The 24586-nt window shown below is 35.5% G+C and overlaps 1 protein-coding gene across 2 annotated transcripts; it reads right to left on the bottom strand.

Moving 5' to 3' along the window:
• Positions 1-582: 582 nt before the first annotated feature.
• LOC140925207 (probable RNA polymerase II nuclear localization protein SLC7A6OS) lies at positions 583-10855 on the bottom strand. Of its 2 annotated transcripts, none has more exons than XM_073375186.1 (11): positions 10707-10855; positions 9243-9338; positions 6505-6572; positions 6287-6385; positions 5493-5560; positions 4194-4346; positions 3592-3701; positions 3368-3458; positions 2406-2497; positions 1914-2012; positions 583-1745 (listed from the first exon to the last, which is right to left on the bottom strand). In XM_073375186.1, the coding sequence occupies exons 1-11, from the start codon at positions 10777-10779 to the stop codon at positions 1690-1692; spliced, it is 1005 nt and encodes a 334-aa protein (XP_073231287.1). In that variant the 5' UTR covers positions 10780-10855; the 3' UTR covers positions 583-1689. The 2 variants fall into 2 exon arrangements, with proteins under 2 accessions (XP_073231287.1, XP_073231286.1); XM_073375185.1 differs by having other exon boundaries at positions 3592-3704.
• Positions 10856-24586: the final 13731 nt, after the last annotated feature.

Consider the following 24586-nt stretch of genomic DNA (forward strand, 5'->3'; position numbering starts at 1 on the left):
TACCGCGGATCAGGGGGCGTGGAAGAAAATTACGCACGGTCATCGTGATTCCCCGTACACCTTGGTTTACTTGTTTACTTTGTCATGTAAGAAAAGGGGTAAGAAAGGAGGAAGCAGGCGTGTGGGATGGGAGAAAAACCAAAGAAGTCCCCTCTTACCTTTTGTTCCGCCCTTAACAATCGTTTACTAGTACCGCAGTCTCTCGCACTTTGCGTGTTGAACATCCCGTAACTTCTGTAATCTTCTGACGTCTTAGGGTGTTGCCTTGGGTGTAACTCATCCACTTAGTGTAGTCCACTTAATTCATAGTTGGTTTCTGCGATCATAACGAGGATCACTGGTGTCTGCTTCTTCGGATAGCTGGAAATTTGGGGTGTTGATGGACGTTTTGTTCTCATATGTGTTAATGGACTTAATTTGGGCAATAAAGTCACCCTACTCCTATCTACCTATTTAAAGGAGACGTTGAAATTGGTTAGTCTAAAGTAAGCGGCGAGACAGGATGTTTTTAGGGATTGTACTTCGAGATCCGCCGTCTGCGATGAAAACACTGAAGGCAACTTCGAGAAAAATAAAATAGACTTCAATAGAATTCTGAAATTTATTTACTATTTTATGAACCAAACTATTATTTATATTACAGTATTTTAACAAAAGTCTGCCCTCTTTTCTTAGGTCAAACCACTAAACCATTTACAAATATTTATTTGGATGCATTAAATTCCCAGCCGCACTTGTGTAAAAGCTGTTTATTTACTAGAGAAATTTTCTGTCATCACCAACGCTTAACAAATGCGGGTATTAGTGATGGTTTGTCGCTATTTTTAAGAAGTTTTGTCTCAGACGGGACAATCTTCAAAGGCCCCTAACCCTAAAGCCGTTATTCTTTCCATTAAGTAATGATAGATGCGACTGCCTGTTAAGAGTGAACAGTTTCCAGTGCGAATAAATTTTTTCAAAACAAAAATTGTCACCATGCAATTTTTGGTTTAGATTTTTCAAAAACAATTCCAAATTTGTCTGCTAGTGCGGGTTGGCCCTAAGCAGAGGCTAGGGATACTCTCTCGTCAACACTGGTTTCTATCGTTTATTAAAAGACTTGGAACACAAATGAAAATGCACCAGACAAAGAGTAGGGACTTTTAGAATGTACATTATGTTTCTTTTGCTTAACAGCAATCCTAACTCAACTGAAATGTGCAAGTTAGTACCCGAGCCGCGCTTATCAAATACTTTTAGTCCACAGGAGACGTTCTTTTTTTCAAATTTAGAACCTAAATAATAACAACCTTAATTTATTTCAAGTACACGGGGACTGTCAAACTACACTAAAACGTATCTGTAGGAAGAAACACAAATCCGTAGTCTCCTTTTCACTTTACCGTCTGTTCTCGCTCTGGCGGAAGCTTGGGCATTAATTTTGAGCCTCTAGGGTGGGAGGGGGCGCTCATTCGCGCATTAACATTGATAGTGTCCTCTATACACTGCAGAATGGCTGCTTTTTTTCGCTCTACAAGTGTGATCCCATGCAGACGCGATGATATCCTACTACCTCGGGGGCAAGAATTAATGTAGAGTCAATTCTGATCAATGCGTGTAATTTGCAGAGTGAATTGGCATTGCTTTCAAGTCATGCAGTGTTGTCCATACGACTTCCAATTCTTCGTTTTCCAGAAACCGTTTTTCAGGTCAGTCATCATCTTCCGAAAGATCCTCGTCAAAAGCATATCTTCTGTATCCTTCATCTAAAAAACAATATTGTTAAGCCCTTTTAGAGTCTTTGAACAAGTTAACTTTACATCCCAAGTGACTAGATGATGATGATGAAGATAATAAAGGTGATGACAATGATGATTATTAACCATATATTTCCTCCCTAATAGCTTTGAAAAAGATTGAGTTTTGCTCCTTACCAGAATCAAAGCCATAATCTTCATAAAATCTTCTCTCTTGTGACGAGTCTGACAGACCTTCGTCCTCATCAGGGTAATCATTTCGCCAGTTACTTTCATCTGCAACAAAGAATAATTCCAAAACAATTCTCCGAGATTCAATGAAGTCACACTGTTAGAGTCAACCAATCTATACTCAAGACTTGATAGTTTGACCTAAGTTTAAGTTCTGTTTGAAAAGAGACATCACTGTTTACATGCATTGTTTTCGTTATTAAAATTTGTAACAAGTGAACCAATAGAATCATTTGTTTTAAGAACCAATGCGCTTCTGGTTGGCACATCACCCCTATCACTAGGTGACGTCAGCGTGAGTATCACTTTTGTATGTTATAGATGTTCGTTCAGCCCACTCACTCGAATGAATTAAAGGAAAGGTCTGAGAATCGACAAACAACAGCACAAACAATTACAGCTTTTAAATATTCCTGACATTAAATTCCATTTACCAACCATTAGAGTCATCTTCGTCATCATAAATTTCATCAAAATCCTCTTGAAGAGCTTCATGAACAAGGTCTGGATCAAAAGGCAAAACCTCAACACTACAAGATAAAGTAAATATGACATGTAAAAAGAATAATACAAAATAGGCTTCCTATTTTAAGACCATGAATGAACAACAGACACAATAGGCTTCCTGTTTTAAGACCATGAATGAACAACAGAGACACCTAAACTGAAAGACGAGAGTTGCTACGTACAGGCGTGGAAATCAATCAGTTCAGACCAATTCGCTGTTTGCACATCTCTATAAATTCACCTTGTTATGTTTGCCCCCCCCCCCACCCCACCCCCACCTAAATCTTGTATAACCTTATTTTTTTCTGCATGGCCAGAGTGTTCAAAGATGGGTCAAGGTAACCCAGGGTTAGTGCAAAATATGAATTCAGATATGAAAGCTTAATGAAACTTAAGTTGAATTCATTCATTTATTTATTTATTTATAAACTTCGCCAAGAGGCCTGGATCACTCACAGAACAGGCTCCACTACGAGGACCAGAACAAAAAAAAGAAAATTAGCAATAAAACTAACAAGAATTACAATACTTTAGAAACAACAAAAAAGAAACAGAATTGGGGAGGACATTGATAAAAAATCAACTACACATACGATCAAGTAAGCCGTTCAATGGCCCACTAAATTCATTTATTTGTTCTTTCAATGCTCTAAAAGAGTAGAGAAATTTGTCCAAGAAAAAGTTTTGAACAAAAGAAAACAAAACTCTGATTAATATTTGACCCTAAGGTTTAGCACTGATCATCAGCCTTCAATCAACTGCTACCTGGGGGTACTACAGTCGTGTCCCAAAAGACAATAGCTCATACAAAATTTTGGGGGCAAACAAGATGTATTGTGGGAGATAAGCAAATAGAGAACTGACTGTAAAACTATATTCAGCTCATCACTTACATATCACCAAGCCTTCCATAATTATCACTTGGGTAATAAAAGTCATAAACATATCCCTCCTTCTCCAATGCTTTTTCCTCTGTTTTAGATTCTGAAAAAAGAACAACAATATAAGAAAGATGCTGATGAATCAACCCTTCTCACTTAGGGGACCCACCATAAAATATTGGGGAAGGTATTCTTCTCAAGGATACAGAGAGTGAATGACAAATCAAACAACCTACCTTCAGACACTGTTAACTTTTCACGAATCATCTTAACAGAGTTGCAAAGGATCGCATTTACATCCTTTGACTGCTGCCTTTTTCTTTCTTTTCTTTCTTCTCTCTTTTCTCTGCTGGTTTGAAGCATGACACATAATATCAAGGTGAATAGTGGTGACACTGGGAGGAATAATTGCTTTCCTTATTCTAAGTATGTGAAATAACCAAATCCTTTTTCGAACTCCTTGCAAATTCTTAACAAACTCGACCCAGTAAAGCAAGGAAAAATGGGCGATCAACAAAACAAAGTGTTGAGACTGTTGAATAGATTTTGTATAATTTTGTAAATATTTTTTGCTTTTTCATGCCATGTGAAATGTGTTGTGATGTTATGATTTACACTTTCTGCCATAATACTTATGTTGACATTTAAAAGATGCCATTGTAACATGCAAGATGTGCTGCAAGAACTTAGTGGCTCTTTCAATATTCGAAAGTGTTATTTTGATAGCTTAATCAGAGAATGATGACAAGCATATGATAAAAAGAGGCAAAAAATGTAAACAAAGATTTCCTAAAGGGCGTATAAAGCCTTTTTACGAGTTTTCAAAAACTTTCTTAACCTGTCACGTGATTCATCGTCTTTCACCAAATCGTAAACACTCAACAGTCTCTGAACCTCAAGATCCACATCATCTTCAACACCAAGTTCCTCAGACTGATCAACACTGCAAATATCAGATTCTTGACACATCCCACTGGTACCAACTAAATGGCTGCAAAAAAAACAAAATTAACTAAATGAGTGTGAATGGAATAACACTGTCTAGCTCGGGAAAAAATTATAATTTTCCAACAGCAATCAAACCCATGAACGGAATGAAGCTGGTCAGAACACTATGCTTTCAGGAAGGTCATGGTTCCAGGAAATGCGGAATTCTCCTTTTCCAAGTAAGACCATGATATTTTGTTAGCTTGTAAATGAGCAAAGGTAATAACATCATATCTATGTCTCTAAATCCATGAGCAGGCAAGGTGAAGTGAATCTTACATTCTGATTGGCAACCCAAACAAGCAAGATGGGCCAATCTTGCCTGCTTGGGATTTACCATGTTCTTCCCCCAAGTAAACGTTCTCTTTTTGGCCATTAATAAATCCTTTATTAATCAAGCTTGTTAGATCAAGGTGAATAATAGCCTTGTTCTTTTTTGTGTTTTTCTTGACCTCAGCTTCATCTCTGTCAATAAAAGCACAAAAAAGAACTTGGCCAATATCCAGTCATCTTGACCTCAAGCTTGGTCTATAACAAGGCAAAACAATTATCAGAAAATTTAATTTATTTGTCTAATAGTACATTAAGTCAAGGAGAGTTTGTTTTTGCTTCACTTAGTTAAAGAATTTAATCCCTGGTGATTAATTTTACATGAGGTTTTATTCCTTTCTTCTTTGAGTGGGTAATATCTAATGTAGTTCCCAAAACATTGCCTGAAAAGCTGGGTCATGGTTTTAAAAGAAGAGCAGGGCTAATGAATTTTTGACATAACAAGGGTAGTAAATCATATCCCACCTGCATGTTAATGTATAACCTCATGGGCACTGTTTCTTGTTTGTAAAGAGCTTTATGAACAAGTGTTGTTTAACACGAGGCCACAGCTCAAAAAAAACAACCTTGTACCAATGTTTGACATGGTGAGTACAACTATATTTGTGCTACTTTTTGTAATAAAACACGACTCAAAATCAGTTGACATTGCTGTTTCTAGCATGACTTTAAGCAAATTATTTTTGAAATGCACCTTGAAAAAGTAACATAATTAACAAGGTTGGAACCATGGAAGGTTGAAAACAAATGATGAACTCTAAACTTAATTACAAAGGTATGGCAGATCATTAAATAACTGAAAAATGTAATGTAACCACACCTGGATGACTCCACTTCATTCTCTCTGTGTGAAGAAATAACCTTAAATCTTGATTCCTGATTTAAAAGCTAGGGGAAAAGAACATGGTTCTATCCATATATGTTGTTTGAATGTAAATGGACATTCAATTATTTAACAATGTAACATAAATTACTGCCTGATTGCTTAAACAACCAACATTTGGTGCCAAGTGGATGTGAATAGGTTAAAGTGATAGGTTACATGTACAGTGTACAGTATGCATTGGACAAATCAGCACCATGAATTATCCCAGGTTTTGTAGCACGATGTTAGACTTAGGGGTTAGCAGTCCTTGGAGAATTACCCAGAACAGTATGAATATGTTAATGGAGTCAACTGCTTAGTGTATAGAACTGCATTTTTTTGTTTTTGTTACCATATACTGGTAAATATTATTCACTAAATAAATATTTCTCCAGTAATTTTGATTCACCTGGCTAAATCTTCATAACCAGGTAGCACTGATAAAATTTGAAACATGTTTGCTAATATCAATGCATTGTTTTCACTCAGCTGTGCAAATTTAAACAAAAGAAAGTTTACATGAGAAAAGAGTTCAATCCTGCCCAAGATTTTTAGGTTGACCTAGAAACTAGCACAGGGACCCCTTGCATCACTCATACCCCAGTTCAAAACAATATGGCTGGAAAACTATAGCCAATAATCTCAGAAAAGCAATTTACTGCCATGCAAACTTGGGCTGGTAAAAACTATGATTAAAGGCAACTTGAGAGAGACAGCACACTCAGCTCAAGAGTAAAAGTAAAGTGTACCTTTTTCTTTTGCCGCAGCCTTTCTTGTATTGTTTGATGATCATGAATGTGAGATTTTGCTAGGTGTTCATGGCTTCCAGACTGTTTCTGAATCTTGACCTTAACAAAACAACAATGGAAAACCATAACTTTGACACATGAGAGAAACAGTCAACAATGGTCCACACTAACTGCTTAAATAATTCAAAAAAAAATTTTTTAAGTGATCTTTTACTCACCAGTAAGTCTTTCTTTTTGACAACATCTCCTTTAGGTACACTTCCAACAAACTTGAAAACTCGCTCAACTAAAAATTACATCAAGATATTTAAATGAGAAATAATTTCTTATCCATCAAGTACATACTAATTATTAAAAGTTAAAAAATGACGGTAAACTTCACAAATAAGTGGAGACTGTATAAATTACCTGAAAAAGTAAGAATAAAATGGTACAGAAACTTTTACAAGCGCATGAATAAGAGTAACCGCAGTGCAGGTGTCTTCCTACACTCCACTACACCAATCTCCTCCCCAGTCTATGTAGCAGGTTCCGGTTATTTTCTTACAGAAAGCCCTGGGGACGAGATTGTCACTGCACTCAAAATAGTAATATTATTTATTACTGATAACTTGTGAATTAAACATTGATCAAAAGACCAAGTCTTATTACCTCCTGGAAACCAGAGTATGCTCAATGATCACCAAGTAAACATCTGAAAAGTCTTGGACGATGCTTATATCTATCTTCCCAACAGCCTTTTACAGCCGTGCAGGATAGTCTAACTCCATTCTTCTCACCGGCTTTGCCAGCAGCGTTGTATTGCTGGGTAAGTTAATTTAGTTGAGGGCCACTGGCTTATCAGCGCTTGCTGTTATGTGAGAACTTATTTTACTGATTCTTATATTGATATAAATAATTATTTTTGAGCATTATTGTAAATATATATCTGTAATTTTTAGGTTAGTTAGTTTAGTTGGAGGGCCACTGGTTTATCAGCTTCTGCTATTATGTGTTTACCCTTTATTAAAGTTGATTGATTGATTGGCAGCTCCACCGCAATCACGTCATTGGCAAGGGAAATGCACGTACACTGTATTGAAAGTAAAAGGTCTAAAGCTAAAGGAAATGAGCTGATACTGCCAACATACTCGTCCAAACCCCAGACTAGTGAGACTGAAACCAACAGCCGCTAATGGTTTGGTATTTTCACCTGTTTGTAACTCGTTTCAGGTGGTAACTAAATCAACATACGTTTCTTCAAATGAGGCTACCATGAAAGATGTTAATCTTGAATAATTTCAAAAGTAGAGTTTATTTGATTTTACTTATGAAATCCAGTCCTGATAAATAAAGGTCATCCTCACTGAAATAATGAGAGGTACAGACTAAGTATTATGACTGTTCAGCTATGCACACCCCAGCGAAGTGCCTCAATTCAAGTGCAAATATTTCAATTAAAGTCTGTGCACCTAGGAATGCAGCTTTATTGTATTTGTACCAAAACTGTTAGACTTTTTTCAGCAAGTCAACACTTTCAATTCAACTGCACCACATACAGCTTTGATATATATATCTAATGATCAACCGATTTGTTAATATTTCTACTGAAATCCAGACACCAACGGTCAAAGACCATGTAGGTCTGGAAAGATAATGACAAGAAACACAGATTCTCAAGACCATCAGAGCCACCACCTCACATTATTTTAAAGACTATAGACACTTTAAACTATTAGATACCTTGAAGTGATAGCGTCATTTGCAGTCATTGGTTAAGAGACATGGTATTAAAAAGGGTGCTACACCGCTACTCCCCTTGCAGGGCCTTGACATAATCAAAATAAATCGAGCTTGAACCAACACGAAGGTTCAATTAAGTTCGGTAACTGGACGCACATAAACTCTCACAAAAAAATTTTGTAATGGAACCTAATCAAACTTTGATTAACTTTGATTAGGATCAATTGTCAGAGTTGGCATACATTTAATTTCACAAAAATTGGGATATTATACAGATGACTGGTCATTTCACCAATCAGTGGTTTCCCTAACGTCCTGTTCCCTTGACACCTTCAGTCATTTTGCTAGCGTGTTAGGTCAAACAAAACTTGGTGCTTGACTTGCCCAGTTTGTTCAGAGTCTTGAAATCCACAAAGTATCAGCTCAAGTATCAGATTAGGGGAATAACAACAACAACAAAATTACTGTTGAAAATTAGCTTTGTTTCATTTTATTACAATGCCCTACCAGTTGTTAAATAACTTTGTGGTAAGTTGACTACCTTGGAGGGGCTTATATTCAGAGGGGCTTATGTACGGAGGCAAATTTGCATTTCAAAATCGATTGGGCTAGCTTGTAGTGGGAGGGAAATTTACCATTTTTGCTTTGTTTTTCTTTGTATTCGAGGGCAAATTCCAAGTACAAGCCCCCCAGGGGGCTTATATTTGGAGGGGCGATTTAACAGAGGGTTTTTTGCATTACGATTTTGGGGGGCTTATGTTTGGAGGGGCTTATACATGGAGGGGCTTATTTTCGGAATTTTACAGTATATAATATTAGCAAGGCTCATTATAAGATTAACAGTGCTGGATCATAGATTATCTTTTAGTTAAACTACAGTCAATCTATTCTTTGTTTCAGCTGATTGTTTATTGATTCTCTGCTGATTTTGTTGCTGTTTTCCTGATTCTTTGCAAGCAAAAAGGACTCTACAAAATCTTTGAGTTCAAAAATCAAATCTGTAACGCAAATTTCTGGTTTTATTGTGTTCGATTACCAAATTAAATCGAACCGTACAGTTCAGTAAGTTCATTAAATTAATAAATAATTACCCAACATTTTGAGAGATTACATTGAGAGTAGTACATTGACTCTCCACTGAAGACTACTGCGTAGGAACATTTATAAATGTATGTAGAAAGTGGTTATTTCTTCCAAACATCAATGTACCTATATATGTATCTAAGAAACTCACTAGTTGGGTTAAGTTTACTGTTATCCACTTCTTCATTGTCCTTGTCACTACCTTCCACCTTTTCAATGTGTGGTTTCTTAAAAACTTGAGCAACAACTGCAACAAGCAAGAGTGATTCATTAGATAAAAAAAAAAATTAATACATAAGTAAATAAATAAATAATGATTTGAAGGTAGCACATCAACAAAGTCGTTCTTTGTCTACCTGATTCCTGGTCGAATTGGAATTTGGAAATGTTGGTTTTTGAGGAGAGGGGAAAACCGGAGTACCCGGAGAAAAACCTCTCGGAGTAAAGGAGAGAACCAACCACAAACTCAACCCACATATGGTGTCGATGCTAGGATTTGAACCTGGGCCACATTGGTGGGAGGCGAGCGCTCTCACCAAACTGAACTGCACCCTTGATTTCAAGTAAAATCTTTGGCATGGCGAGCTATTATGGGGGAGGGCTGTTAGAGGATTTTCGTGGAAAAGATTGTGCCTTTGTGGCCAATAAATTGGTTACGAGGAAAAGGCTTAAACAAGCTTTGTGCCGTATTTGAAGTATTTAAATTTTAAAATTTTTAACATTGGATTCAGGCTTTGAATGTATTCATGAATGTATTTTATTGTTGTGTTTACAATGAAATACAATACCTACACTGGCGATTCAATACAACAACATAAAATAAAATAAAAAGCTCAGGTCAACTACTTTGACCTACTGCAAGTATGTTAATTAATAAGGTGAGCGATGATGATGCAAGTAAGTGAAATGGTCATGATGTAGTAATCTCAATAGGTGGGATCTTTTTTTATAGAATACTTTGTATGTTCATTGCATGACAAAGAAAAGCTGAGCATTCAGTGACCTTGTAGCAGCGATTTCCGCCGCTTTGCACGAGATTTTTGTTTGTAGTAAATACACTAACAGTGTTTCTCAGTTTTTGTTATATTCTTAAAGATTTTGTTCGACAACTGAAGGCGTTTCCGCCGTCCTTCTGTCATTTTTGTGCCCGTGAAATGTCCCCGGGGTGGGGGCATTTGATCACCTGAATGGACCCTAGTGTGGGTCATTTGAATGGCATTTTGGCCCGGGTACGGAAGAATTTGAACAATAATTTTCAAAAAAGGCAAATGCCCGGGGGGTTGCCCGGGGGGGGATGTTGAAGCTTCGATTTGACCGATACATTACATGCATGTATGTAATAAGCCCAAGCAGTGGGAACGAACCTGATAAAACTAGTTGTTAGGTTGTTCGTTAAAAGGCTTCAAGAGCTGAGAATGATACGAATATAGTTTGACTTGATCTCTGCATTTGTTATTTAAGCTTAAATTTGACAACTGCGAGAGCAACTTCTTCTGATCTTGGTAAGCACCGAAACAAAAGATACATACTTTGGAAAGAGAAGTTGTTCTTCTTACTTAGAAAAAAGAACATGGGAGGTTATATGGAGTAAACACGAGAAAACTTGATTACTTACGTAGTGCATCCAATGGGTCCTCTGTTCTCTTACGTTTTATCCTCAGCACAACCGAGCGATTTTCGTCCGCCATTTTGAACTCACATCTCTCCAAGGTTGATGGGAAGGTTCGAGAGCAATGAATTCTGGGAATATGACCGCTGGACGAGGGTAACTCCGGGCGACTGTGGAAACGAAGTTCTTTCAAAATTTCATTGCCATACTACAGGTCTTAAATTACAGTTAAACCTCTATTGAGCGACTACCTATTAAGCGAACACCCGATTGTGGATTAGTTCTGCTGCCCCCGTGCTACTAAAGAGTATGCTATTATGACTGACCCGGTTTATGACGAACCTCTATTGAGCGACCACTTAACGGCACCCATAGGATGGCCACTTAATGGAGGTTCAACTGTATATTTTCACCAATTCCAGCTACTTATGACATGACTCAAACCATGTTTTATCAACTTCTTCTAACTTATTCTACTTCCAGGAGCGAAGCCTGAGATTTGCAAGGTATACGCACGGAAAGAAAAAAAAAAGAAAAGAGGGGCCAGTCTGGGGCATACTCCTCCCGAAAACTTTTGAATTTAAGGTTCCGACCAAATGCCATTTCCTGCATTTTCCGAAGGACAGTTACTGTAAATACAAAGGAGAATGTTATGAGCGGGAAGTGGCATTTTCTTCATTTTTCACCTTACCATAATTCAATCATAATGTTTCTTGCAGTCACTTTGTGGATGAATGAAAAGATAAAGGAAATAGTAACACAAAGACTCAAATACAAATAATGCTCTCAGGAAATAAAGAATTCAGATGCCGATTTCAGCTGCACGCACGGGCTTTAATGCATACACTACGCTCCTAGCTTCGTTACTCTTGCTAGTTTCTACTTACACTTTACAACACGTGTCTATCGTAAACAGCAAACTACTACCGCTGTTCGTGTTTACTCATTACATGAATTTCGATATGCAAAAATCTGAAAGGCGGCGTGTAAGATTATAACAGAGGAAAGGAGTGGATTAATTGGACTCAGTGAGTCGATAATCATTGTGATGAACAATGCACATTCAATTAAAAAGAACTTCATTACGTAATTAACCTTAGTTTTGTTTTGATTTAGATAACATACGTTTCACGATATTCTAGAACAAAAAAACGCCTTTCAAGCATATAAAAAACACAAGGTCAAAAAGTCGGGGTTAACCCATGGTTTTGGTCCAAAAATGGCCAGAAAAATGTCTTTCACGATATTCTAGAACGAAAAAACGCCTTTCTAGGCTATAAAAACAACAAGTCCAAAAAATCGAAAAACTGACATTTTTCTAGGCTATAAAAACAACAAGTTCAAAAGACGAAAAATAAAAATTTTTTCCAAGGGGTTAACCCATGGTTTTGGTCCAAAAATGGCCATGTTTTCAACATTTTTTTTAGGCAATGTAAGCAAGGAAAATTACTTTTACGATATTCTAGAACGAAAAAACACCTTTCTAGGCTTAAAAAACAAGTTCAAAAACTCGAAAAATTGACATTTTTCCAAAGGGGTTAACCCATGGTTTTGGTGAAAAAATGGCCATTTTTCCAACTTTTTTTGGCAAAATAGGCCACGAAAACGTCTTTCGGATATTCTATAAAGAAAAAAACCCTTTCAAGGCTATAAAAAAGACAAGTTCAAAAAGTCGAAAAATTGACATTTTTCCAAAGGGGTTAACCCATAATTTTGGTCCAAAAATGGCCATTTTTGCAACTTTCTTTTTTTTGGAAATATAGCCCAGGAAAATGTCTCTTACGATATTCTAAAAGGAAAAAACGCCTTTCTAGGCTATAAAAAAAGAAAAGTTCGAGAAGTCGAAAAATTGACACTTTTCCAAAGGGATTAACCTATGGTTTTGGTCCAAAAATGGCCATTTTTCCACCTGTTTTTCTTAGGCAATATAGGCCACGAAAAAATCTTTTACGATATTCTAGAACAAAGAAACGCCTTTCTAGGCTATAAAAACAAGAAGTTCAAAACGTCGAAAAATTGAAAATTTTTCCAAAGGGGTTAACCCATGGTTTTCCTCGAAAAATGGCCATTATACCAACTTTTTTTCTTTAGGCAATATAGGCCACGAAAATATGTTTTACGATATTCTAGAACGAAAAAACGCCTTTCTAGGCTATCAAGAACAAGAAGTTCAAAAAGTAGAAAATTTGACATTTTTCCAAAGGGGTTAACCCATGGTTTTGGTCCAAAAATTGCCATTTTTCCAAGTTTTTTTTTAGGCAATATAGGCCTAGAAAACGTCTTTTACGATATTCTACAACGTAAAAACGCCTTCCTAGGCTACAAAAACAAAAAGTTCAAACAGTCAAAATTGCCATTTTTCCAACTTTTTTTTTTAGGCAATATAGGCCAGAAAAAATTTCTTTTACGATATTCTAAAAGGAAAAAAACGCCTTTCTAGGCTATAAAAAAAAGAAGTTAAAAATTTCAAAAAATTGACATCTTTCCAAAGGGGTTAACCCATGGTTTTGGTCCAAAAATGGCCATTTTTGCAACTTTTTTTTTTGGCAATATCGGCCAGGAAAATGTCTTTTACGATATTCTAGAACGAAAAAACACCTTTCTAGGCTATAAAATCATGAATTTCAAAAAGTCGAAAAATTGACCTTTTTCGAAAGAGGTTAACCCATGTTTTTGGTCAAAAATGGCCATTTTTCAACTTTTTTTCTTTAGGCAATATAGGCCAGGAAAATGTTTTTTACGATATTCTAAAAGGATAAAACATAATTCTAGGCTATAAAAAAAAGAAGTTCAAAAAGTCAAAAAATTGACATTTTTCCAGAAGGGTTAACCCATGGTTTTGGTCAAAAAAAGGCCGTTTTTTGACATTTTTTGCACAGGGGTTAACCCATTGTGTTGGTCCAAAAATGGCCACCTTTGGAAGACTTTTTCTTTAGGCACTATATGTCACGAAAATATCTTTTACGAAATTTTAGAACAAAAAAAAGCCTTTCTAGCCTATAAAAACAAGAAGTTCAAAAAGTCGAAAAATTGACATTTTGCCAAAAGGGTTAACCCATGGTTTTTGTCCAAAAAGGGCCATTTTTGGAACTTTTTTTTTAGGCAATATAGGCCAGGAAAATGTGTTTTACGATATTCTACAACGAAAAAACGCCTTTTTAGGCTATAAAAACAAGACGTTCAAAAAGTCGAAAAATTGACATTTTTTCCAAAGGGGTTAACCCATGGTTTTGGTCCAAAAATGGCCATTTTTCCAACTTTTTTATTAAGGAAATATAGGCCACGAAAATATCTTTTACGATATTCCAGTACAAAAAAACCACTTTCTAAGCTATAAAAACAAGAAGTTCAAAAAGGCGAAAAATTGACATTTTTCCAAAGTGGTTAACCCATGGTTTTGGTCCAAAAAGGGCCATTTCTCGAACTTTTTTTGGCAAAATAGGCCACGAAAACGTCTTTCGGATATTCTATAAAGAAAAAAACCCTTTCAAGGCTATAAAAAAGACAAGTTCAAAAAGTCGAAAAATTGACATTTTTCCAAAGGGGTTAACCCATGATTTTGGTCCAAAAATGGCCATTTTTGCAACTTTTTTTTTTTTGGAAATATAGCCCAGGAAAATGTCTCTTACGATATTCTAAAAGGAAAAAACGCCTTTCTAGGCTATAAAAAAAGAAAAGTTCGAGAAGTCGAAAAATTGACACTTTTCCAAAGGGATTAACCTATGGTTTTGGTCCAAAAATGGCCATTTTTCCACCTGTTTTTCTTAGGCAATATAGGCCACGAAAAAATCTTTTACGATATTCTAGAACAAAGAAACGCCTTTCTAGGCTATAAAAACAAGAAGTTCAAAACATCGAAAAATTGAAAATTTTTCCAAAGGGGTTAACCCATGGTTTTCCTCGAAAAATGGCCATTATACCAACTTTTTTTCTTTAGGCAATATAGGCCACGAAAATATGTTTTACGATATTCTAGAACGAAAAAACGCCTTTCTAGGCTATAAAAAAAGAAAAGTTCGAGAAGTCGAAAAATTGACACTTTTCCAAAGGGATTAACCTATGGTTTTGGTCCAAAAATGGCCATTTTTCCACCTGTTTTTCTTAGGCAATATAGGCCACGAAAAAATCTTTTACGATATTCTAGAACAAAGAAACGCCTTTCTAGGCTATAAAAACAAGAAGTTCAAAACATCGAAAAATTGAAAATTTTTCCAAAGGGGTTAACCCATGGTTTTCCTCGAAAAATGGCCATTATACCAACTTTTTTTCTTTAGGCAATATAGGCCACGAAAATATGTTTTACGATATTCTAGAACGAAAAAACGCCTTTCTAGGCTATCAAGAACAAGAAGTTCAAAAAGTAGAAAATTTGACATTTTTCCAAAGGGGTTAACCCATGGTTTTGGTCCAAAAATTGCCATTTTTCCAAGTTTTTTTTTAGGCAATATAGGCCTAGAAAATGTCTTTTACGATATTCTACAACGTAAAAACGCCTTTCTAGGCTACAAAAACCAAAAAGTTCAAAAAGTCAAAATTGCCATTTTTCCAACTTTTTTTTTTTAGGCAATATAGGCCAGAAAAAATTTCTTTTACGATATTCTAAAAGGAAAAAAACGCCTTTCTAGGCTATAAAAAAAAGAAGTTAAAAATTTCAAAAAATTGACATCTTTCCAAAGGGGTTAACCCATGGTTTTGGTCCAAAAATGGCCATTTTTGCAACTTTTTTTTTTGGCAATATCGGCCAGGAAAATGTCTTTTACGATATTCTAGAACGAAAAAACACCTTTCTAGGCTATAAAATCATGAATTTCAAAAAGTCGAAAAATTGACCTTTTTCGAAAGAGGTTAACCCATGTTTTTGGTCAAAAATGGCCATTTTTCAACTTTTTTTCTTTAGGCAATATAGGCCAGGAAAATGTTTTTTACGATATTCTAAAAGGATAAAACATAATTCTAGGCTATAAAAAAAAGAAGTTCAAAAAGTCAAAAAATTGACATTTTTCCAGAAGGGTTAACCCATGGTTTTGGTCAAAAAAAGGCCGTTTTTTGACATTTTTTGCAAAGGGGTTAACCCATTGTGTTGGTCCAAAAATGGCCACCTTTGGAAGACTTTTTCTTTAGGCACTATATGTCACGAAAATATCTTTTACGAAATTTTAGAACAAAAAAAAGCCTTTCTAGCCTATAAAGACAAGAAGTTCAAAAAGTCGAAAAATTGACATTTTGCCAAAGGGGTTAACCCATGGTTTTTGTCCAAAAAGGGCCATTTTTGGAACTTTTTTTTTTAGGCAATATAGGCCAGGAAAATGTGTTTTACGATATTCTACAACGAAAAAACGCCTTTTTAGGCTATAAAAACAAGAAGTTCAAAAAGTCGAAAAATTGACATTTTTTCCAAAGGGGTTAACCCATGGTTTTGGTCCAAAAATGGCCATTTTTCCAACTTTTTTATTAAGGAAATATAGGCCACGAAAATATCTTTTACGATATTCCAGAACAAAAAAACCCCTTTCTAAGCTATAAAAACAAGAAGTTCAAAAATATCTTTTACGATATTCTACAATGACAAAACGCCTTTCTGGGCTATAAAAACAAAAAGTTGAAATAGTCGAAAAATTGACATTTTTCCAAAGGGGTTAAACCATGGTTTTGGTCCACAAAAAGCCATTTTTCCAATTTCTGTTTTTAGGAAATAAAGGCCAGGAAAATGTCTTTAACGATATTCTAAAAGGAAAAAACGCCTTTCTAGGCTATAAAAACAAAAAGTTCAAAAAGTCCAAAAATTGACATTTTTTCCAAAGGGGTTAACCCATGGTTTTGCTCGAAAAATGGCGATTTTTTCATCTTTTTTTCTTCAGGCAATATAGGCCACAAAATTATCTTTTACGATATTTAAGAACGATAAAACGCCTTTCTAGGCTATAAAAACAAGAAGTTCAAAAAGTCGAAAAAATGACATTTTTCCAAAGGGGTTAAGAAACGGTTTTGGACGAAAAATGGCCATTTTTCCAACTTTTTTTTTTTTTAGGCAATACAGGCTAGGAAAATGTCTTTTACGATATTCTAAAAAGAAAAAAAGCCTTCATAGGCTATAAAAAAAGAGAAGTTGAAAAAGTCGAAAACTTGAATTTTTTCAAACAGGAATAACCCATGGTTTTGGTCCAAAAAATGCCACTTTTTCAACTTTTTTTTTTTAGGCAATATAGGCCACGAAAATATCTTTTACGATATTCTAGGACTAAAAAAACGCGTTTCTAGGCTATAAAAACAAGAAGTTCAAAAAGTCCAAAAATTGACATTTTTCCAGAAGGGTTTACCCATGGTTTTGGCCCAAAAATGGCCATTTTTCCAATTTTTTGGGGGGAGAAACATAGGCAAGCAAAATGTCTTTTACGATATTCTAAAAGGATAAAACATAATTCTAGGCTATAAAAACAAGAAGTTCTAAAAGTCGAAAAATTGACATTTTTTCCAAAGGGGTTAACCCATGGTTTTGGTCCAAAAACGGCCATTTTTCCAACGTTTTTTTTAGGCGATATAGGCCACAAAAATATCTTTTACGATATTCTAAAACGAAAAAACGCCTTTCTAGGCTATAAAAACAAGACGTTCAAAAATTCGAAAAATTGACATTTTTGCCCAAGGGGTTAACCCATGGTTTTGGTCCAAAAATGGCCATGTTTCCAAGTTTTTTTTTAGGCAATATACGCCACGAAAATATGTTTTACGATATTCTAGAACAAAAAAACGCCTTTCTAGGCTATAAAAACAAGAACTTGAAACAGTCGACAAATTGATATTTTTTCCAAAGGGGTTAACCCGTGGTTTTGGTCCAAAAATAGCCATTTTTCCAACTTTTTTTCTTTAGGTAATATAGGCCATAAAAAATATCTTTTACGATATTTTACAACAAAAAAAGGCCTTTCTAGGCTATAAAAACAAGAAGGTCAAAATGTCGAAAAATTGACATTTTTCCGAAAGGGTTAACCCATGTTTTTGGTCCAAAAATGGCCATTTTTGCAACTTTTTTTATTTAGGCTATATAGGCCAAGAAAATGTCGCTTACGATATTCTAAAAAGAAAAAACACCTTTCTAGGCTATAAAAAAAGGAACGTTTGAGCAGTCGAAAAATTGACACTTTTCCAAAGGGGTTAACCCATGGTTTTGGTCCAAAAATGGCCATTTTTCCAACTTTTTTCTTTAGGCAATATAGGCTAGGAAAATGTCTTTTACGATATTCTAAAAAGAAAAAACGCCTTTCTGGGCTATAAAAAGAGGAAAATCACAAAGTCAAAAACTTGACATTTTTTCAAAGGGGTTAACCCATGGTTTTGGTCAAACTCTGAGCATTTTTCCAACTTTTATTTTAGGCAATATAGCCCACGAAAATATCTTTTACGATATTTTAGAACGAAAAAACGCCTTTCTAGGCTAGAAAAACAAGAAGTTTAAAAAGTCATAGAATTGACATTTTTCCAAAGCGGTTAACCCATGGTTTTGGTCCAAAAATGGCCATTTTTCCAACTTTTTTTTTTTAGTCAATATAGGCCAGGAAAATGTCTTTTACGATATTCTAGAACGAAAAAACGCCTTTCTAGCCTATAAAAACAAGAAGTTCAAAAAGTCAAAAAATTGACATTTTTCCAAAGGGGTTAACCCATGGTTTTGGTCCAAACACAGCCATTTTTCCAACTTTTTTTTTAGGAAATATAAGCCAGGAAAATGTTTTTTACAATATTCTAGAACGAGAAAACGTCTTTCTAAGCTATAAAAAGAAGAAGTTCAAAAAGTCGAAAAATTGACATTTTTCCAAAGGGGTTAACCCATGGTTTTGGTCCAAAAATGGGCATTTTTCCAACTTTTTTTTTTAGGCAATATGGACCAGGAAAATGTCTTTTACGATATTCTAGAACGAACAAACGCCTTTCTAGGCTAAAAAAGCAAGAAGTTCAAAAAGTCGAAAAATTGACATTTTTCCAAAGGGGTTAACCCATGGTTTTGGTCCAAAAATCCCCATTATTCCAACATTTTTGTTTAGGCAATATAGACAAGGAAAATGTCTTTTACAATATTCTAGAACGTAAAAACGCCTTTCTAGGCTATAAAAACAACAAGTTAAACAAGTCGAAAAATTGACATTTTTCCAAAGGGGTTAACCCATGGCTTTGGTCCAAACATAGCCATTTTTCCAACTTTTTTTTTTAGGAAATATAAGCCAGGAAAATGTTTTTTACAATATTCTAGAACGAAAAAACGTCTTTCTAAGCTATAAAAAGAAGAAGTTAAAAAAGTCGAAAAATTGACATTTTTCCAAAGGGGTGAACCCATGGCTTTGGTCCAAAAATGGCCAATTTTCCAATTTTTTTTTATGCAATATAGGCCAGGAAAGTGTCTATTACGATATTCTAGAACGAAAAAACGCATTTGTAGGCTATAACAACAAGAAGTTAGAAAAGTCGGAAAATTGACATTTTTCCCAAGGGGTTAACCCATGGTTTTGGTCCAAAAATGGCCATTTTTCCAATTTTTTTTTTTTTAAGCAATAAAAGCCAGGAAAATGTCTTTTACGATATTCTAGAACAAAAAAACGCCTTTCTAGGCTAAAAAAACAAGAAGTTCAAAAAGTCGAAAAATTGCCATTTTTCCTAAGGGGTTAACCCATGGTTTTGGTCCAAAAACGGCCATTTGTCCAACTTTCTTTTTTTAGGCAATAAAACCCAGCAAAATATCTTTTACGATATTCTAGAATCAAAAAACGCCTTTCTAGGCTGAAAAAACAAGAAGTTCAAAAAGTCGAAAAATTGACATTTTTCTAAAGGGGTTAACCCATGGTTTTGGTGCAAAAATGGCCATTTTTCCAACTTTTTTTTTTAGGCAATATAGACCAGGAAAATGTCTTTTACGATATTCCAGAACGAAAAAACGCCTTTCTAGGCTATAAAAAAAACGATGTTTAAAAAGTCGAAAAATTGACATTTTTCCAAAGGGGTTAACCCATGGTTTTGGTCCAAAAATGGCCATTTTTCCAACTTTTTTTTTTAGGCAATAAAAGCCAGGAAAATATCTTTTACGATATTCTAGAACGAAAAAAACGCCTTTCTAGGCTTAAAAAACAAGAAGTTCAAAAAGTGGAAAAATAGACATTTTTCGAAAGGGGTTAACCCATGGTTTTGGTCCAAAAATAGCCATTTTTCCAACTTTTTTCTTTAGGCAATATAGACCAGGAAAATGTCTTTTACGATATTCCAGAACGAAAAAACGCCTTTCTAGGCTATAAAAACAAGAAGTTCAAAAAGTCAAAAAATTGACATTTTTCCAAAGGGGTTAACCCATGGTTTTGGTCCAAAAAAGGCCATTTTTCCAACTTTTTTTTTTAGGCAATAAGGACAAGGAAAATGTCTTTTACAATATCCTAGAACTAAAAAACGCCTTTCTAGGCTATAAAAACAAGAAGTTTAAAAAGTCGAAAAATTGACATTTTTTCAAAGGGGTTAACCCATGGTTTTGGTCCAAAAATGGCAATTTTTGCAACTTTTTTTTTTAGTCAATATAGGCCAGGAAAATGTCTTTTACGATATTCTAGAACGAAAAAACGCCTTTCTAGGCTATAAAAACAGGAAGTTCAAAAAGTCGAAGAATTGACATTTTTCCAAGGGGGTTAACCCATGGTTTTGGTCCAAAAATGGCAATTTTTCCCACTTTTTTTTTTAGTCAATATAGGCCAGAAAAATGCCTTTTACGATATTCTAGAACGAAAAAACGCCTTTCTAGGCTATAAAAACAAGAAGTTTAAAAAGTCGAAAAATTGACACTTTTCCAAAGGGGTTAACCCATGGTTTTGGTCTAAAAATGGCTATTTTTCAAACTTTTTTTTTTTAGGCAATATACACCAGGAAAATGTCTTTTACGATATTCCAGAACAAACAAACGCCTTTCTAGGCTAAAAAAACAAGAAGTTCAAAAAGTCGAAAAATTGACATATTTCCAAAGGGGTAAACCCATGGTTATGGTCAAAAAATGGCCGTTTTTCCAACTTTTTATTTTTGGGCAATATACGCTAAAAAAATGTATTTACAATATTCTATAAAGAAAACAAACAACTCAAAAAGTCGAAAAATAGACATTTTTCCAAAGGTGTTAACCCATGGTTATGGTCAAAAAATGGCCGTTTTTCTAACTTTTCTTTTTAGGGAACATAGGCCAGGAAAATGTCTTTTACGATATTCTACGACGAAAAACACCTTTCTAGCCTATAAGAACAAGAAATCGAGAAAGTCGAAAAATTGACATTTTTTCTAACCGTAACCCTAACTCAAAAGATTTACCCTCAAGAGAGTAATTTTTGTTCAATTGTCACCAAAAAACCCACAAAAAGACAAAATATTAAAGCAATTTACCCATGAAAAGTGAAAAATACCAACGAATCATCCTAAACAAAGGATAAATTTAGCTAAAAAGCTTCCAAGAGTAAATTTTGGTCCATTTTTAACAAAATAAAATCTCAACAACGGCAAAATCTTAAGCAATTCAATCTAGAAAAGTGAAAATTAAATACGAATCACTCTAAAAGAAACAAATAAAACGTGAACTGTCACTTAAACCCTAACGTCAAGCCTAACCTTAACCCTAACCGTAACCCCAACCCCAACCCTAACTCTAACCCTAACACCAAACCCAACCCCAACCACAAACCCAACCCCAACCCTAACCCCAACAGAAACCATAACCCAAACCCCAACCCTAACCCTAACCCAAACCCCAAACCCCAACCCCAACCCCAACCCTAACCCTTACCCAAACCCCAACCCCAACCCTAACCCTAACCCTTACCGCTACCCCAACCCCAACCTAAACCCTAACCTTAACCCTTAACCCAATCCCCACCCCAACTCCAACCCTAACCCTAACCCAAACCCCAAACCCGAACCCCAACCCCAACCCCAACCCTAACGCTAACCCTAACCCTTACCCCAACCCCCACCCCAACTCCAACCCTAACCCTAACCCTAACCCAAAGCCCAAACGCGAATCCCAACCCCAACCCAAACCCTTACCCAAACCCCAGGTTTAGGGTTAGGGTTAGGGTTAGGGTTTCGCCATTATATAAAAAGACTGAATACATTCATTCAGTTTTTGACCCTCAATTTTAAATATGTGTGGCTCTAGATCTATACACCTATGCAGTCACGTTATCATGGGAGAATGGAAGAAGAAAATGGATTTTGAAACCGCCAAGAAGCAATACCTTAAGGCATATGTCAAATTAATTAAGCTTATGCTTGAAAGATTAAACAGCACTGCAAATTTTTTCACGACTATGGAAATTTCAGAACGTAACTTGCTTGGTAAATCAGTCTATTTGGCTTTATTCTTCGGTGTTCGTTTTGCTTTTTTCCCCTATGAAGATAAAAATTAGGTTTGCGTTTTGTTTACGTCTATCAAAATACTGATGTACGCGGGACAAAAATCCCTCGGACATTTGGCAAGCACTTACGATCTTCCAATAGAACATCGACTGATCGTGTTCTCTGTCTGTTTGCCAGAAAAAGCCTGAAAAGGTTCCATGAATCTTAAACTGAAAGTCTTCGACACCTGTTCTCATTTCCGCCATTTTGTCAACAAAGCGATACTTGTGTGTCTGAGGACTACCGCATAGCGGTAATCCTATTGGCTAACTAAACCAAGCGCTCCAAAATTAAAAACCGTATTGGTGAAAAATTTCGCTTTTTTGGCGATGGGGCAAAGTAACTACAAGTCGCAGAAAATGTGGGGGTTTAAATCGCGAAGATAAGACCCCTCTAACTCGGCAATCTGGGTTCCCTAAATTGCTGTCGTTTTTAAACATCTTTAATACAGCGAAACCTCAAAAAACCAAAAAAACCGGCTAAAACCCAGTGGAATGACCCCTTGTTAATATATGGAGGTTGCACTGTCCTGTTTTAATTCCCAAAGATGAAGGACAAAATCACACGCTCCTTTTGAAATAAATTATGGCACCAGTCTTTATTTTCAACAACAACAATATATATCTATTTATTTCATTATTACTGACTGCTGTACCTATTATCTCCGCCCGCCTCGACTAGCACCTGTTATTTGTGGGAGGAAATGGACTTTATGTAAATGTAGCTTGTTAATAATAATAATAATAACAACAATAAAGTGTATATTCTATAAGGAAAATTGAAAGGAGCCCAGTGCTCTGGGGCGTCAAAAAAACCCGGAACATGAGGTAGCTGTGTGAGTAAAGCTTGAAAACCCCCCTCCTCGCGACCCATTTTAATATATTTTGAATTTAGAAGGAAGCCTTCACTCATTACTGTCATTTGCATGGACCTTCACTCGTCCAACAAATTATTTGCGACAAAATATTGTTTTCTCATACTCGGAGATGAGTTTCTTTTTCTTAATCATTTATTTATTTATTTACTTATTTATTTTTGTTATTTTATGTTATTTTGTTATTATTAATTTTTACAAAAACTATGTTATTATTATCATTTTATTTAATTAATTTTTTTTCATGAAAATTACTTTTATTTTTTCATGTTCCGGGATGTTCCGGAATGTTCCATGTTCCGGGTTTTATCGACGCCCAGTGCTCTGGTGTGGGGTTGGAAATACAGGGGTCAATTTAATAAAACTTTTACACCTGCAATTTAAAAGTGTAGCCATTGTCTTAGAGTCTGAAAACAATAGCTACACTTGTGAATCACACTTGTAAAAGCTTTATTAAATTTACCCTAGGTCATTTCTTCACAGGTAAGCATGGTACATGCCACATACATGAATGGCATTAAAAGTGACAGTGATTTGTATGAAATTGTCCACCCGAGCCTTGACCTAGTATTTTATGTTTGCTTACTGGAGCGGAATGCTGAAAAGGTCTATCAGATAGAGGGGAATCCGTGTGGTTTGGTAAGTTATGGATGGAGCACTGACCTGTACTCTTGACCTGTGGAATGTAACCTATACTTGTGACCTAGAGTAAAGCCCTGCTGAATAATAAATTTAGTGATAATAATAATGATGATGATGTAGACCAGGGAGCAAAATGTAAAATAACTGTTCTTGTTTACTCAATTCAGTTATGCAGTATTGTTTTCACGATAAAAAATTCAATGATTATTTACTACATGCATCTGGTTATGTATTTCTCTCTTTCTCTTGTTTTGGTCCTCAAATTTGCCTTTGAACCCTGCTCAATCCTTGATCGATGCACTTGACAGCTAGAACACAACACACAACAACAGTTCCTGCAGTGGCATTCTACCTGTTACAACTGAAGAAAAGAGAGAATGTTACTTATCTGCCTGACACAGATAAAAACTTCAAATCGTACCTCAAAAAGAATGAAAATTCCTAAAACCCGAACCTAGCTTCACACTGAATTCCTACACTTTTTGAGCAAATAATAACTAAACCAGTTTATGATAAATTGCCCGATCTTACGTACACACAGCTCCAAATGACAAATTAATGTTAAGGATTGATATGATAATTATTGATGGAGTTAAAAGTTTGTAATGGCTGTCGTTTCCATAGCAGAGGTCTAGAGCTTGCCGCAGACTGTTGTACTTGTAGCGCCAGGTTCCCACAAAGCCTACGCGCGTAGCACAATGGTGATCATAGCCTGTCGGGCGAAGGACAAGCTCTTGTCTGTTTGTGCAGTGAAGGAAATGTTATGTAGACAGGTAAATGGATGGAATATTTCAGAAATCTAGTAATGTAATTGACCATAATTACCTCCAGGCAACACAACAGCTGTTAAGAATGACAATAAACTTTATCAACATGTCTAGCTAGTATTTATGAAAATGATGACAAAATCATGACCAGTGATAAGAGCAAAGTGATTATACTGACTCACTTTTGTAATTTCCTC

This window comes from Porites lutea, chromosome 14, assembly GCF_958299795.1.
Source record: "Porites lutea chromosome 14, jaPorLute2.1, whole genome shotgun sequence".
Taxonomy (NCBI): Eukaryota; Metazoa; Cnidaria; class Anthozoa; order Scleractinia; family Poritidae; genus Porites; species Porites lutea.

Coding starts and splice junctions, on each gene's coding strand:
- LOC140925207 (XM_073375185.1), bottom strand. CDS start 10,779: ATGGCGGACGAAAATCGCTCGGTTGTGCTGAGGATAAAACGTAAGAGA. Junction 4,347..5,492: donor AATGAAGTGGAGTCATCCAG/GTGTGGTTACAT, acceptor TTTTTTTTGCAG/CCATTTAGTTGGTACCAGTG. Junction 2,013..2,405: donor TGACGAAGATGACTCTAATG/GTTGGTAAATGG, acceptor TCTTTGTTGCAG/ATGAAAGTAACTGGCGAAAT.